Below are 16,134 nucleotides of genomic sequence, written 5' to 3' on the forward strand. Positions count from 1 at the left end.
TATTTTACTTTCTGAAAGTTGCAGTTTAAACACTTCATGTTCTGATCCATCTTAAATTTGAGATTTGATTTTGTTGTGTTTCTTTAGTAACTGTTATTCTAGTCTCTTCTGGTTTGATATTTGTTAGAGCACTTCTTAAATACGAAAATAATGATGGGTGTAGAAATTCAGAAATCACAGGGCATGAACCATGAATCAAACATCCTCTTGTATAAATGGACAAAGTCACATTTAACTAGTTCAAAAATTTGGTTACAGAAATCAGGACGTGATACATAAGGGTCAAAATTATAGCCAAAATGGCTTGCTGGGCAAGCGAAATAGTTCTTCCACTATTGGTTTGAATATCGTTTTTGGCATTGGTAGGATGATAGAGGAAGGCCATTGAAATGCTGTCTTCATTCTTGCCTCTAAATATTGGCCTCCCAATAACGTGCTTGTAATGCCCATCACTCATTCTCTGTTGGGAGAACAGATATAAATTGCTTTAGTTGCTTACAAAATTTAATTATAATAAAAAATAATAAGAAAAAGTCAAGTTAATATATAAGAATATTAGTTTTATTGTACATTCAATTTACAAAGAAAATATACTAAAGAAGGAACAATGAATAATTACACAAAATTAGCACACATTCCTGTGTTTTGTAGCTGGTATGTCTTAGGATTTTTGGCTGATTTTCATTTCCAGTGTTAGCGAAGAAAATGCAGTATTCCTATTCAAAAGAATATTTCACTTCAAAATGAAAAGACTATTTTTCCCCTAGTAGATTAAAGCAAAATTTACATAGAACTTTCCCCTCTAATCCCTTCTCATCTTGTACAAGTGCAAATTGAACAACCCAAGGAGATTGCTATATTACTAATAATAACACAAAAGGGTCCACAAAGGTGTATACTCAATTGTTCTCTTATAAAATTAGTTACTAATATAATCGTTTTAAATCGATGATTAAGAAAATTAAACAAAAGAAAATGGGGAGGCATAAAATGGAGGCATGCAGAAGTGTAAATTAAATTACCTGAGTTTCATCACCACCGGTGATTATAATGGCACCTTCTTCTGGACAGAAAGAGAGCCAACTTTTCTTAGAGTAAACATGGAACTCTGTAGATCCATCGCATACATGAAAACCCAATGAGTGTGAGTAATCCGTTCCCCTAATCAGCATTCTAATCACATCATATTTTAAGGAGTTAGGCCATTGATCTTCTCTATTATCTCTGCAATGCTTATATATACAACATACTGTTCCAACATCATGCCCATGATGAACCAAATCCATATCATCAACTTCAATTTTTCTTGGAATCTTTTCCAGTATCACCGGTAAAATTTTCTCGGCCACAGTCTCGATGCGTAGCATGAGTTTTTCCATTTTCTTGCTGCAAAAAAGATTTAAAAACGTTGAGCAACAATTCGTGAATAGTTGTCATGGAATATCTTGATATTGACTGTAAGAATATACTTAGAATATTTTCAGATTTTATATTTATTTAGTTTGATATAAAATTAATTTTGTCATTATGTTTAAATAATATTCTTGACCTATAAATAAGTACTTTTTATTATACATTTTCTAAGCACCTGAATGTCAATTTATCTTTAGTTATTCTCATGAATTCATTGATAAGTGACATTACATGCGTGCAATGCATTACTCCTAATTTTGAGACAAATGGTTAATGGATGTGTAAAGTATAGTGCTCACTACTGCATGTGCAGTTTTTTTAACAATAAATGATGAAGTGTAAAGATGTTTTGCTCCTAACTCGTGCAATTTCAGTTGATTATAGCCAGCTAGCTTAATTATTATGTTGGATCATAACTAAGCAAGAATAAACCAGTTACCTTTCCTCCACTAGCTTTGCGTGCGACAGAATAATTAGTGTGCTTCTTTTTCTCTTCTTTCTTTTAAACTACAGTGATTGAATGAATTTTATGATCATACTTTCTCACTTACAATAGCTGCTTGGTTATATATAATCAGTGTTGTTCACATGTGTTCAGTTAAATAGTTATGATTAATATAGGGGTTTAAAGTCTGAAATTAAAAGGTTAGTAACAAAATTTAAAGATGATAAAATCAATAAAATTTAAATTTAAAAATTAAAATAAAAGTTGGCTAAAATTTAATTAGGTGTCATTAAATTTAACATTTATGTCACTTTTTAAATAGTGTCAAGTAAAAAGAATATTTATGCCCATTTAAATGTAAGGATATGTGAGCAACCACCATAAAGTAATCCAAATTCATGCTTAGAATTATTCTCCCTTTCTCTAATTTTTTGTTCTGTCAATATGTTCTAAAATCAAAATATTTAAATAAAATCTGTTCATCATTGTTATATTTTATAGAACAACAATAATTATCATCCTTCCATGACCACTAGTAACGTTTCTAAAACATATATATATGATATAATTATAAAGAAAAGAAAAAAAAACATATGATTTGTTTTTCTTATACTTATGTAAACTCATCGTATATTAATAAAAAATAATGCGCGACCTTATCTTAAGTGAAAACTACATCAAGATTTTGCAAATTTTAGTTCATATAGAGATTTTGAACATATAAATATTTATCTTATTTTCATTTTTTGTTATTGAACATATGAATGTTTATCTATATATAGCATATATACCGCCATAGAATTCACTTTCTAGTTAATAGCAAACAATAATATTCATCTTATCTAGTGTAGTGCCAATGATGCTTTATATCTAGTGGGGAACCAATAGTTGAGAAATCTTATATTTTAGAATATGATTACTACATGCAAGATTGAAATATTTAATTAATCACAAATCACAATCCTCTCTTGGCATGCAGATATATAATCACCCTCTATATACATAATAAGTTCTAGTAGTAGCTAGCTATGTACTAATGATTTGTTAATAAAATGGATGCATTATATTACGTACATAGGGTTATTTATTATCTAATTATCAATTATTAATAATTAATTAACATAACGTTAATTACCTGAAATTTGGATATCCAATAGGCGAAATTCCCTCCATATTCAACTTCAACTCGTCTTCTCTGCACCACACGAACTCTTCACACATCTCACTCCCTTCTTCTTCTTCTTCTTCTTCTCCGCCATGATACTCTTCATAACCCCAAGGCTTCTCCGGTGACCTCATCAAAGCCTCTCTCTTCACGGGCGGCACACCGAACACTCCGGCGGCGGCCTCCGCAGCAGACACCACGAGCTCCCTCGGAATCCCGTGGTTCATGAGCTGGAAGCACCCGATTTTCGCCATGGCGTCCAAAACGGCATCGCATTCCGCCTCGTCACGGTGAAAACAAAGAGAAACGAAGTCGACCTTTGGCGGAGTTTCTAGAAGCTTCTGTTTCGGGAAGAACTTATCGGGCAACACGAGATCAGGGACGCGGAGCGAGGATTCTAGAAACTCCGTTAAAACTTCGTCATTAGTTACCGACGATCGCCGTCCTGAGGCTACCGGAGACGGCGGCGGAGCGCGGAAATCGACGACGGCTTCCGGCATCGGTAACGGCGTTATTTAACTCTTAACTGTTAACGGTTTTAGTTATGATATGTGTGTGTGTGGAAACTGGTGTGTGAGCGGTTATTTATTTGAACGGTTTTTGGTTTTGGAAGCGAGTGAGGGAGAGAGAAAAAGCGCGTGGAACAACGAGGGATTGATGGCGTGTCGCGCGCATTGGAGACATGAGGGGTTTCCGGCGAATAATTACGACGTCGTTTTACTTTTGCTTTCTTTTTCTGATTCTACTTTGTTTTTTTGGTTTCTTCGTTTTGCTTTACAGCAGTGGTACCAGTGGATGGCTCATCATTTTAAAGGAAAAGGAATATCTGAAGCATCATTTCCGGTAATTTTTGCAATTTCAGGTGGGGGCTGCCCATCTTGTGTTGTACTTGTACTAGTACTATATTTAAACAAAACTTAGGGAGATAATGGACTATTTGTACCAGAATTAATCTCTACATACAAATATTTTACATTTATAAGTTTTACAAGTCTGAACGAAACATATCCATTAAACGCGCTGCTTGTTACGTGCCTTTTTAACAGAATTTTAAATCAATTCAAATCAATTAACGCACAAATATATAACTTTCATTTTTAAAAGATTTCGTTTCTTTTTTCGAATTTTTTTGCCAAATTTGTTGGATATCCTTCTGCGTTCTCTTTTTGCTTCGTTTTGTTCGATTTTCATGGTTTCTAAAATCAAGTTTTGAAATGTTTTGAAGATAATGGAACTTCAGAAATACACCCAAACAATTACATAAATATACCCAAACGATTACAGAAATACACCTAAATAGTTACAGAAATACACCTAAATGATTACAGAAAAAATTACGGAAATACACCCAAATGGTTACAAAAATACACTCAAAAAATTACAGAAATACACCCAAAGAATTTAAGAAATACACCCAAAACAGGAAACAGTATATTTCTTCTTGAAATTTTTTAATGTTTTGCTGGTTAATCTAGAAGAAAAACCTAGAAGAACAGTAAAACAATATCTTGAATAATGTTTCTTCCTTTTTCCTGGTGATTTTTTATGGAGATTTGTATCTTTTCTTTTTTATTTTTTCTATTCTTCGCCAGAATCGTAGTGGTTTGTTTTGAATGTACCTTGAATTTTGATGGTTTGCATTTTGATTGAGGAAGAAGAGGAAGAGTGAACGTGTTGTGGAAGGGGCGCGTGTTTTTTTGTTGATGGAGACGAAGAGTGAACGTGTTGTTGAACGCGTGTTTTTTTCTTAGACTTGGAGCAACTTGTATAACTTGTAAGCCAAAAAGACTTGTATGTATAGTAGGTCTCTTTGTACAAATAACCATCCGAGTACTAGGGATAATAAACATCTTCCCAAAAGCTTAAATTGATTTTGGGGTTCACCAAAATCAAACTTTTGACCTTTCAGATCTAGTGCTCTAATACCATGTCATGATACCACTTATTCCAAAAACTTCAACTGATGGAAAAAGATAACACTAATAGTTATATCTTTAATACTTCCTAAACCTTCATTGTACACATTGTACAAATATTTCATTGGCTCCTCATACTTTTCCTTTACATCATTATTTAATTATTGTTCATTTATTTAAATCATTAAATGACTACGCTTTAATGGTTGAAAATAATTATTTTTGCAGATATAGTGATACAAAATTAGATGCATACATAGAATTTTTTTATATTATACATCAAAATTAAATTGATATTATTTTATATATTAATATATATTATGTATTTTAATATGTATTTTATATATGTAAATATATATTTTTTTTAATATATAAAACTAAAAAAGTTTATATAACCGAGACATGATATAACATACATACAGCTCAAAATATTTAAAACTAAAATACACGCTAGGATCATGTATTTAAGTCTTATGATATTTTTCTTTGTCCTTATCTCAGTCCTATCAAATATATTTATATTCTACCATATTTGTGTATGTTTTGTCCCATGACACTCTTAATAACTGATCTTAGGAGTTCAACATATCAGGGGGTTTGTTAAAAATGAATTAGTGAATTAAGGATGAGAAATCAAACTTGTTCAATTGGTTATAATCTAGGTTACTGTGATGCGTGAAAAAGAATACATGTGTATGACTGCTCCTCTTTTATCAACGATAGAAAATGATGCAGTACAAAAAGCCAAAAGCTAGAAGCTCCCCAATGCTAAAAGTAAATACAGTGATATTTAAATTAATTAAATAATAATAAATTTTTAAAAAATTTGAATAAAGACTGAAAGTTAAAAGACAACTAACATTTTTCAAGTAAATATTAGACCAATTATTTAAATCTAAACAAAGATAAGTTAACAAGATGCCCCATTGATCCTGTTCGTACAAGAACAATGACAACCTTTATCAGCCAAAATCGAACCTATATTAGATTTAATGATCCCAATACTTTTCATATCCCTAACCTTAAATTTGGGAAGTCGCTAATATTCACAAGTATTTTGACTAATTCAATCCGATTTAGCTATTTATTTATCGATATTCAAATCCAAGACCAATGATTAAATGATCGAGATGTTCATCACTATGATCAATTCTATATTGGTAAAAGTAGAAAACATATGCCCAAAAAAAAGGCAAACAGAATAACAAATTTGGACTATATAACAATAAATAATTAGGATTAAAAAGATGAGAACTCACTACAGGAGTATATGACCGTTTAGAAACTTGTATAACTTTCTAGCTTTAATTTTGGTCATTCATACAAAACTTAACGGTCTAAATTTTCCTTATATACTAAATTTCTCATGTCAATATATAGACGTGAAATGTTAAGAGTGCCAACACTTTTAGTGTAAAAAAGTAATGAGTTGAGTAATATTAGCTCAAATACAAGGCAAAACAAAAAAGAAGAAAATATATTGGTCACCGAGCAAGTAACAAGAGAAATATGCTAATTTGACAATCCACTTCTTACAACTTCCCTGTAATTCTCCCATAGCTCTCTTGATACAAATTTCTGCATAAAGTGTATAAATTTGCACGGAGAAACATGTTGCATGACATCGAAAGAAAACATAGGAGAAAACCCTATTTGCAAATATTTAGTCTCCGAAGTCCACCACTACACAAATTGCCCTATTCTTTGTCAATAATAATAACAACCAACAGCTACATTACAGCAACATTCATAACTTTAAGGGTACATGACCGTGGCAATCTGATTAATTCACATATTTACTACAGCAGGCATTATCTTAGGCGTCTGTCTTGTATAAAATGTCTTGTATAATTGACAATTTGACACAATGAAGAGTTCCAATCATTACAGAGCCCAAGGCAAAACAAGGGATAAAAGGGGTACCATGTCAATGCCACGATCATGCACTGGTCAAGCAATCCTCCCAAGTGCCATACTTAGAACTGAAGCTTCCTCCACCACTCTGTTGAGCATGCTCAGAAATAACTGTGCGAGCGCAGATATCCCAGGTCCTTGCAATCTCCCCAAGAGACATTGGTTGTGATAAACTTCTCAGGGATATGCTAAACCTCGCCTTTGCCTTCAGTGAAAGATCTTCGTTCTCCTTACTGTCAACATCAATTTATTGTTTTCATTATCATTAAAGCCAGAAGACTTGCCAGCAAATATAAGGAAAACTAAGGAAATGGGAATATAGTAGTTGCAATGCTCATTCTCACCTGGATTCAACTGGAAACTTGTCAAGAAGTAAAGGAGAACAATTAGGATAATTTGTAGGAACAAGCAAGCGCAGGGGTTGAATCGGTCATCTGTGCAGAAGCATATTGGGATTTTAAGCTCGGACTGAGAGCCACAGCAACAAAGGAACATTTGACAACGGTCCCTTCTGCCCCATCAGCAGCTGCAGCAGCTGAAGTTGGATCAACTTCTTCTTCACTTATATCTACTACTGTGTCAATAAGTCGCTGATTAATCTCCCTGATTTCTTCCAAAAGTGCATGATTAGCCTACCATGTACAAATAAAGTTCTCATCAGCCATCGAACACCAAAACAGCAAATGTTCCCACACATTAAATTTTTTCAAAGAGGTCTCACTAAGCCAACAACATTGAAACAAAGCCCTTTCCCACTAGTTGGAGATGGCTAAAACCCTCAAGTGAGAACAAAAACAATAGATACCAGGTGCCAAGCTCATGTCATCCAAAGGGGCATATAACAGTCATTTGCAAAATATGTTTCTTTCGAAGTCTAGATCCCTAGAATTTGCAATAAAGAAAAACCATGATTAACAAAAACTTTAAATTTAGAAATAGAGTTTAAATAAATAGAAGGTATATGAGTTATAATCCACGTAGTTAACTCCATTAGTAGTAACAGGAAGCCCAAAAATGAAGGCAGTAAAAGAAAGCATAAGTACCTCAATCCTTGGCTTCTTGATGCTAGACGTTGCAGTTGACTCCAAATCAGATGCCTCCAAAGTTAATTGCTTAATGCTATCGTTCATGCTACCAGCAGATGATGCAACATTCAAAGGTGTAGCATTAGTGTAGCGCTTCATCCTCCTGGTTCCATTGGCACCATCTTGGGTGATGAAATTTCTGGCCTGAAGACGACAGTTAGTCATGGCAACCAAGTCTTCCCCGACAGCAGCTCTGGATCCATTACCTGGAGCCGATCCTGCTATTCTATCATTCATGCTGACAACTGAACCAATATCACTGACTGCGGCAGTTAATGCTTTGGATGACATGGATTTCATCTGAATCACGATTAAGGCATAAATTTGTCATTTATAAATCCAAAATTAAAACAGTAGATAACTGCAGAAACTCTTATCAACAAATCTAAAATACTTGAAGGTCACACACACCCATCAGGCCAGCTTAAGATTAACTGGACTAACCACTTTAATTAGGCGCTCAAGAGGCTGATCAGTTACAGATGACTTTCCAGAAGTGGGTGCCAAGGCATTACCATGAGGACCATCTGGGCCACTAAACTCCGCTAGTAATGGGGAGGCTGATATCCCAGGAGTTCCAATGGCAAGGGATTGAGCAGGTGCTACAGTGCTACTTGTTTGTTGGTGTCCAACATTACCAGCGTTTGACATTGTAGAGAGCCCAGCAATGGGCTTCTCAGAATCTCCTGGCATAGGAGATGGAGCCAAAGGAGGTGAAGGAGTAGGGCCTACAAAAGGTGAGTTGGCAGATTGCAGAGGGGTACCAGCTTTTGTGAGAGACGGAGGATGATTTTGTTGGTCAACCTGAGGAGATGAATGCTGTAGAATCTGAGGAGACGCAGCCTGATTCCCTTGTTTCAGCTGTTGATGAGTTAAAGCTGAACGTTGGTTGGAGTTAAGATTTTGCTGAAAGACACCTGGCTTAATACCGATTGCTTGCCTCACCTTTATATCGGTTACTTCATTCATTTGGTGAAGTTGTTGCATTTGATGTGTCTGCGATTGTGCCGGCAACTGTTGCTTTGATGACTGGTGTAACTGCTGCTGCTGCTGTTGCTGTTGCTGTTGTTGCTGCTGCTGCTGCTGCTGTTGCTGTTGTAGCATCTGCTGCCTCTGTATCAATTGCCGCTGTTGATATTGCTGTTTGAGCTGTTGACTCTGCAATATCTGCTGTTCATGCTGTTTTAGTTGCTGCTGTTGAAGCATATTTGAACCTGGCTGGAGGGAATTAAGATTTGATTGGATGATATTTACCCCACCTTGTGAAGACAATGAGTTAACGTTACTTTGCTGAGGAGCACTAACAGGGTTCTGTTGAAGGGAACTCACTGGAACCTGCTGCAGAGAGTTAATAGCATTGCCTTGTCCTGAATCTAAATTGGTACCGGGTTGCATTGGATTGATCATATTTTGTTGTGCTGGTGATACAACAGACATCTGCAAACTTGTCATATTATTCTGCTGTGTCATCGGTACAGAACCTTGTATATTTGTTGCTTGCAACTGAGAGTTCATTTGATTTTCATGAGACTGGACCTGAGTGACTTGGGATTGTGACTGTGACATTGAGTGTATATGAGTTGGGGGAAGTTGTCCTGGGGCTTTCCTAGGTCTATTTGTATTTATGAAGTTTATAATCTGCTTCTCATATGAACCCATTTTATCCTTGTAATTAGGTAAAATGCTTCCCTTGGACACCTGGAGGAATGCTATAATACGCTCCAACATCAATTTAAATACCTTCAGCTTTTCAAGTTGCTCTGACTTTGGTTGGTTGAGTAAATCATGCTGATAGGGAAAAGATACAAGGTTAAACAAATTTATGTTATTCTTAAAGTAAATAAATAAATGAAGGGCTTCATTCAAGATCAGTGAAGAACACTTGAAAGTGCTTAACACACTGCAAACTCCACGGAAAATAATTCTTTACCCATAGCAGCAATAAAAGAACACAGAACGTACCTGCTGAAGTTTAGAGGCAATTTTCTGGTACATTTCAGTCAACTCTGGCAAGTAATTTTCTTTCATGATTTTGATCTGTATGTTCAAATAATCAAGAATCAAATAACTGGCATTAGAAACCTTGAAATATCTCATGCAAGCAATATGCATCATAACAGAATAAATAAGTTGGAAAAGCAGCCGCCGCCAGTCTTTTCCTACTTTTAGAAGAGGGGGGGGTTGTTGAACATAATGTTTGCACTGAAGATATACAAATCAAAACACAATATCAGATTAAACATTATGATGAATCTGCCTTGATAGCTGATGCTAGTAAGTGAGGATGAGTAAGGTACTAATAAAAAAGATTCATGGAAGAGGATAGTCCTGCTCAGGGTAGAAACCAATAGTTTTCATTAATATTGTCCACACTATTTTAGAAATAATATGAAGAAAAGTTTCACTGTTGCACTAACAGAGAGATCTTAATGATATCACTAAAAAAAACCCTCAAAATAAGTGCCATCAACTTCCATTATTTAACTTAGGGTTCATTTGACTAATTTCTGTTGTTCAATCCAAGAAAAGCAATGAGGAAGTTGCCTATTACCTTCTGATACACTTCTTCTTGCCAATCACCAGCACTTGGCTGTCCAGTTTGTGCAGTTGAATCAACAGAAGCTACAACAGATTGTGACATACAAACATAAGCAGCATACAACAAATGTAGACATTTGAATTTAGAGAGAAAGAATAATGCATCATCACAGTTTCTGAAGCAAGGAAATAAAATTTATCAAGACTAAATATTACAAAATGAAAATTAGAAGGCAATTGTCCCAAATTTAAGAGAGGATTGCACTGGTGGTGTGGGAGAGATCATTATAATAATTTAACGAAAAAAGATAAGCACACAAATCACAAAACCATACAAAAATATGGTAAACTATACTTGTCAATTTTTTTTTCATTTTCATCCTCTTTCTTTGACATTTTTTGTTAGTGACAGTAGCATAAGAGGCTTATCAAGGATGTCGAAACCACACTCCTAAATGTATAATTATATGCCTGTAGATGTTTGAAAGGCTGAAGTATTCGCAGCAGAAAACAACTCTAATCAAGCAGGAACTTTGATTGTGCAATCTCCACATTCCCAGCAATCGAGGGTTTGGATTTATCTGGTGCAAAAACCTAGCCTAAACCAGGAAACTACCCCAAACGCTAATCCCTCATTCAGTAAAAGCTCACATCTGCTGCAACAATTGTACTGCTTCAGAACTAAAATTGAATTGTATTGATCTGAAATCCAAAAATTGGTGCAAGTTTTGCTGTTCTTTTCTACTTCGCTACTGTTTTGGTCTGCCCTTGTGATTCTGATCTGAGTGGACGTGCTGCTCTTCCCAAGCTGTTGACATTGTAACCATTATTCTGCGTCTTCATTTCTTCCGTTCTCCTTACCCCATTTTAGCTATATTGCAATGCTTTGCAATTCAGTTAAAAGCTATTCGTTTTCAATTAAATGTTAGGATATGTAACTTGTGACCTTTAGTTTATTATAGGGCTTAGAGCTACTTACAGTTTTACATCTATTATGTATTTTGAATGAGTTTATTCATATTTTTGTTGCAATTTCATGGTTAGTATGGCCAAAAACAGGATCTCACAGTGTACGAGTCCAATCCCTATATGATCCACAGGGTAGGATCAACAAATTTGACAACCGTGGAGACATCAATATATAGAAGATTAAAGACTGAAAAATGCATAGTTGAGCATCTACATACTCGATGAAGTCTCTGGAATGGGTCTCTGCGATTGATATAATTGCTTTTGTTGATCAAGAACACTTTGCTGTTGAAGTAAGGAGCTTGATGCCTGAAGTCTTTGCACATCTCGTTGCAACGGATTTGTCTGCTGCTGCAAGCCCAATTGCTGTTGCAACTGTGCAGGCTGAGATTGAACCTGAGCCATCATTTGCTGCTGTGGAGCCTGTGGTTGTGGCTGCTGTGATTGGGATGGTAACAAATTTGATGCATTTTGTTGTGACTGTTGTTGCAATGGAACCTTCGATTGTTGTAGCATGTGTGCAGAGTGCTGGCTTGTTTGCATGCCTGAGTTGACATTATTTGCCAACTGTTGTTGCATATTTGATAAGTTATTTTGTTGATTTAATAATTGTTGTTGTTGCAGGTTCGAGAGATTATTCTGCTGAGGAACCAACCGCTGTGGTTGTTGCATATCACCAACATTATTTTGTTGTCCAAGCATTGATGCATGTTGCATGTTTGTTGTATTTGCCTGAGATCCCAAAAGCTGCTGTTGTTGTTGCTGCTGCTGCTGCTGCTGCTGCTGTTGTGGAGCCAATATTGACTGTTGAGACATTTGTGTCTGCTGCGGATGAATAATAGATGCCTGTTGTTGCTGCCTCATAACTTGGGGGTGTTGTTGAAGCATGGACTGTGTTGACTGTTGGACATTATTAGATTGTTGATTGTGTTGCATGCTAGGTATAGAGGATGTCTGCATTGTTTGCATCATGGACTGCTGAGAGGATTGCAACTGATTTGGTTGTATAAGGTTCTGCTGTTGCTGCTGCTGCTGCTGTTGTTGCTGCTGCATTTGGATCTTATGCTTCATAATTTGCTGCTGAAGCTGTTGCTGTTGCTGTTGGTACATATATTGCTGTGAATTCTGTGACTGCTGCTGTTGCTGGGGAACAACCTGCTGCCTTCCAGGTATTTGTCTCTGGGAACCAGGAAATACATTTTGCATATTGGAGTTCTGCCCAAGAGTGCTCCCGACTGAATTTTGTCCAGGTATAGTCTGCACGCTGGAATTCTGGCCAACATTTTGGATGGGAGTCGGTGCTAGACTAGAAACTGGTGGCAAGTTTGGTTGTGATGCAATGGTATTCTGAATGTTCTGAGATAGAAGCTGCTGGCGTGGCTGGGGTTGGTTAGGCAATGGCATAGGATGTTGCTGCCCTGCATTGTGAACTTGAGGCTGCATAATGAGTCCTAATTGAAACAAATAAATAAAAAATTGCCCAAGTCACTGTGTGAAATCAAAGCCAATATGAATTGCTAACATAAGAATGATTTCAACGTAAAAACATCTGACAAGGATCAACTGCAAGACAAATCAGAGAAAATGCCATTTCAAAGCAATAGGACAGTATGTAGCCCCAGCAGCTCAAGCTGACAAACAAGAAACAACTCAAGAAGTCAGATATTATCAGCATGCTATCACCACACGAACACCCTTAAATGCTAACCTGGATCAGGAGGTTTGTTGCTAGTCCCACCTTGATTTGATGGTAAATTACCAGCCATATTGCCTGGGTTTTTAGTCTCCATAGTAAGCATCTTCAAAGAGATTTTCCTCAGATAGTCAGGCTGAAATAAGGGCCACATCAAATCATCAGTCTTCCTTATCATATATGTTTGCAAAGGTGAACCATAAATGAAAATGGTAATTGCGAAAACCCTAATTAGGGATATACCTGGCTTGTTGCAGCAGTAAAAATCTTCTCCTCAAATCTTTGAGCAATCTTCCGAAGTTCATGCAAACCCTCTTGACCAGAAACAGGAAGGTGCCTTTTTAATGTGTCCATTCTGCGGAAAAATAAAATAACAATTAACTAATACAAGTGATCAAGATCTTAGACTCAGTATTATATAATCTAACGATGGAACATTATTAGCATGTAAAAGTCCTTATTGAAATCATCAATTTACATTATTATTCCCCTACCTACAGAAAAGGAAGGGGAAAGATGTCGTAATACAACTCCGGCAACAAGAACATAAATGTAGAACATCACAGTGAAAGCCAAATACACATGCAAAACCGGCATGAGGAGATTTCTACTTGAAGAAACTGGCATCACACTCCATAGAAAAGAACCAATGTTTGCAAATATAGTGACCAAAAACAAAACTTTCTTCCTCCTCTCTCAAAACGTACTGAATTTTCAAAAGACACACCAATTCTCACTCATCATGCCAAAAGCTTATTCCAGCATACAATGCAATGCAACACCCTGTGATTGAATTATGTTTGGGGTTTATCCACAAGTGTGATTATGCCTGTTTGCCAATCTAAGAAATATGTGTGACACTTGCATGCTAAAATTCATTCACGGAACATGAATATGAAATTGAAAAATCACTATTCAGCCCCGTATAAAAAAAAGTAACATTTGGTTGGCAGCAGAATTCAATAAATTAGGACGGATTCTTAAACCATAATCACATAGAAATTTGAGCACCTAATAAAATATACGCACTAGACAATTACACAGTATGCTACTATGCTCATGTTCTTTAACCACACTTTCTTTTTCTTTTTCTTTTCTAATGGACCATAAATAGGAAGTAAATTTTGTCAACGTATTTAACAAACGTGTTCTTTTGACATGCAACAGTTAAAAAGATATAAATCACATCTGTGGTACAGGCACAACATTAAAACTGAATCTTACATTTTATTAACAATTCTTTGGCGGGACTCAGGCTGCAGTTGACTTCTCCAATCATTATTATCCATAATAGGTTCAGCGCCTTGATTAGGTCTCCAATTATTGGTATCCATTAAATCGACATTAACTGGAACACCAAAAAAGAACATTCTTATCAAATCAGCCTCTGAAAAGAACACATAAAGGGAGTTTTTGTATTTACAAGGCATTAAAAATATCATCAATAGAAATTGTTGATATACCACGTAGTCCTACACTGGACATCCTCAAAATCTCTTTAAATAAGTTTTGATTGTAATAAGATAGAATGCAACCAAATGAGCATAATCATCTGAATCGTGACCCACCATACAACAAGCTACTATCTTGATTCCCCTCGACAATAATGTAAACTTGATGTAAATGGACAACAGAGTATTAAGGATGACTCAGTTTATACAGGCTTTGTAAAGATACTTCAAGCAATATTAACAGCTGCTTATCTTTAATAAACAAAAGATGTCAAAGACACGTCAACCCACCAATAACTTCAGAATAATCCAAACATGGAAATCAAATCAAGAGCATTATTCGACAAATGATTATCATAAATTAACATTAAATGTTCAACAGACATGCTATATAAAATCAATTAAGGATTTCCAAAAGAATAAACTTAAGATTCCATAAATTGCAGTCAATGCAGTAGGTGAAAACCAAATCTGTTTTTTTTTTTCCAGTTAACACGGCATTCAAAGGTTGTATGGGACTAGGAATGATAATTTACTAACTTGAGTCTACTACCGATAAATACGAAGCAAAGCAAGGTAACTGAATTCATAGACCCAAGGATGCCTCAAGTCTGACAAGCCAGGATCATTCAAGCCAATGTCCCAAGCCAAGGAAGTTAGGAAAAAAAAGACCATGATATCCATTATCCAATCTAAATTATTCTGAACCACAAGTTATCATGGTAGGATTATAAAAGGCATGCACTGAAAATATGCCCAACATCTTGACCCATTTAAAAACACACCCATTTAACTCTCCACTGGAGCGACTAGGAAGGGCATAAGTCGGAACAAAAACAGCATATGACCTAAGCAACAACCTCAACCCAAAACGTTCATCTATACCAAAAAACCAGCAATATACTAGTTACTAATTCTTTCTTGATTGTAAATGCTTTTGCATATACTCCACTTGACAGTGCTTGGTGAGTGGTGCACAATCTTTACAGACAACCTCAGAAACAGGCACCCAAACAACTTTATACCCAAGACACAAAAAAAAGTAATAATCCTCTTACAAAGAGAGGAATGATAATTGATGTCTCTACATGTAGCAAAAATGTTGGCACAGCATATAACTTTTTTCTTATGCTAAAAGAATTCCATTTATTTTTCCCCCTACCTTTCCATTTCAATAGATTCTCTTCTTAACCATGTTATGTTTGATTTTCCAGTAACAGAGGGTAAAATTCCCACTGCCGGAGGCATACTTTATGCTCCTTTCCATAAGCTTGTCGAGTTATTACCAATTCTGTGGCATCTCCGGCGCGAATACAGATAAGTTTGAAGGGGTAATCACTAAGCAATTCCCATATTCCAGTTCTGAGTTGTTTTATTTTGGCCAACAATAAGGTAAAGATTTTCTGCCCTAACATGTATCCCTCTACAACTTACTACCATAATTTTCAATCACATAAGATTTTTAAGCTAAATCAAACACAGCTTAAACTATCAAATTCGTTAAACGGATGATATTTCCCCCAATTAGATATCTCTGAGCTTCTT

At 35.7% G+C, this 16,134-nt stretch overlaps 2 protein-coding genes across 2 annotated transcripts in view; both read right to left on the minus strand.

The window, feature by feature from the left end:
- Positions 1 to 210: 210 nt before the first annotated feature.
- LOC107463944 (1-aminocyclopropane-1-carboxylate oxidase 1) lies at positions 211 to 3,740 on the minus strand. The gene is made up of 3 exons (XM_016082843.3): positions 2,994 to 3,740; positions 1,023 to 1,386; positions 211 to 460 (listed from the first exon to the last, which is right to left on the minus strand). The coding sequence occupies exons 1-3, from the start codon at positions 3,521 to 3,523 to the stop codon at positions 236 to 238; spliced, it is 1,119 nt and encodes a 372-aa protein (XP_015938329.1). The 5' UTR covers positions 3,524 to 3,740; the 3' UTR covers positions 211 to 235.
- A 2,648-nt stretch (positions 3,741 to 6,388) lies between these two features.
- LOC107463936 (mediator of RNA polymerase II transcription subunit 15a-like) overlaps positions 6,389 to 16,134 on the minus strand; it is a 10,140-nt gene continuing 394 nt past the window's right edge. The window contains 11 exon segments of the mRNA XM_016082821.3: positions 6,389 to 7,086; positions 7,198 to 7,284; positions 7,286 to 7,485; positions 7,897 to 8,238; positions 8,383 to 9,726; positions 9,901 to 9,975; positions 10,490 to 10,560; positions 11,664 to 12,896; positions 13,154 to 13,274; positions 13,382 to 13,493; positions 14,363 to 14,486. Of these exon segments, the coding sequence (XP_015938307.1) occupies positions 6,879 to 7,086; positions 7,198 to 7,284; positions 7,286 to 7,485; positions 7,897 to 8,238; positions 8,383 to 9,726; positions 9,901 to 9,975; positions 10,490 to 10,560; positions 11,664 to 12,896; positions 13,154 to 13,274; positions 13,382 to 13,493; positions 14,363 to 14,472 (3,903 nt within the window). The 5' untranslated portion in view covers positions 14,473 to 14,486 and the 3' untranslated portion in view covers positions 6,389 to 6,878.

This window comes from Arachis duranensis, chromosome 9 (assembly GCF_000817695.3).
Source record: "Arachis duranensis cultivar V14167 chromosome 9, aradu.V14167.gnm2.J7QH, whole genome shotgun sequence".
Taxonomy (NCBI): domain Eukaryota; kingdom Viridiplantae; phylum Streptophyta; class Magnoliopsida; order Fabales; family Fabaceae; genus Arachis; species Arachis duranensis.

Coding starts and splice junctions, on each gene's coding strand:
- LOC107463944 (XM_016082843.3), bottom strand. CDS start 3,523: ATGCCGGAAGCCGTCGTCGATTTCCGCGCTCCGCCGCCGTCTCCGGTA. Junction 1,387..2,993: donor ATTGGATATCCAAATTTCAG/GTAATTAACGTT, acceptor TCTTTTTTGCAG/CAAGAAAATGGAAAAACTCA. Junction 461..1,022: donor CCGGTGGTGATGAAACTCAG/GTAATTTAATTT, acceptor TTCTCCCAACAG/AGAATGAGTGATGGGCATTA.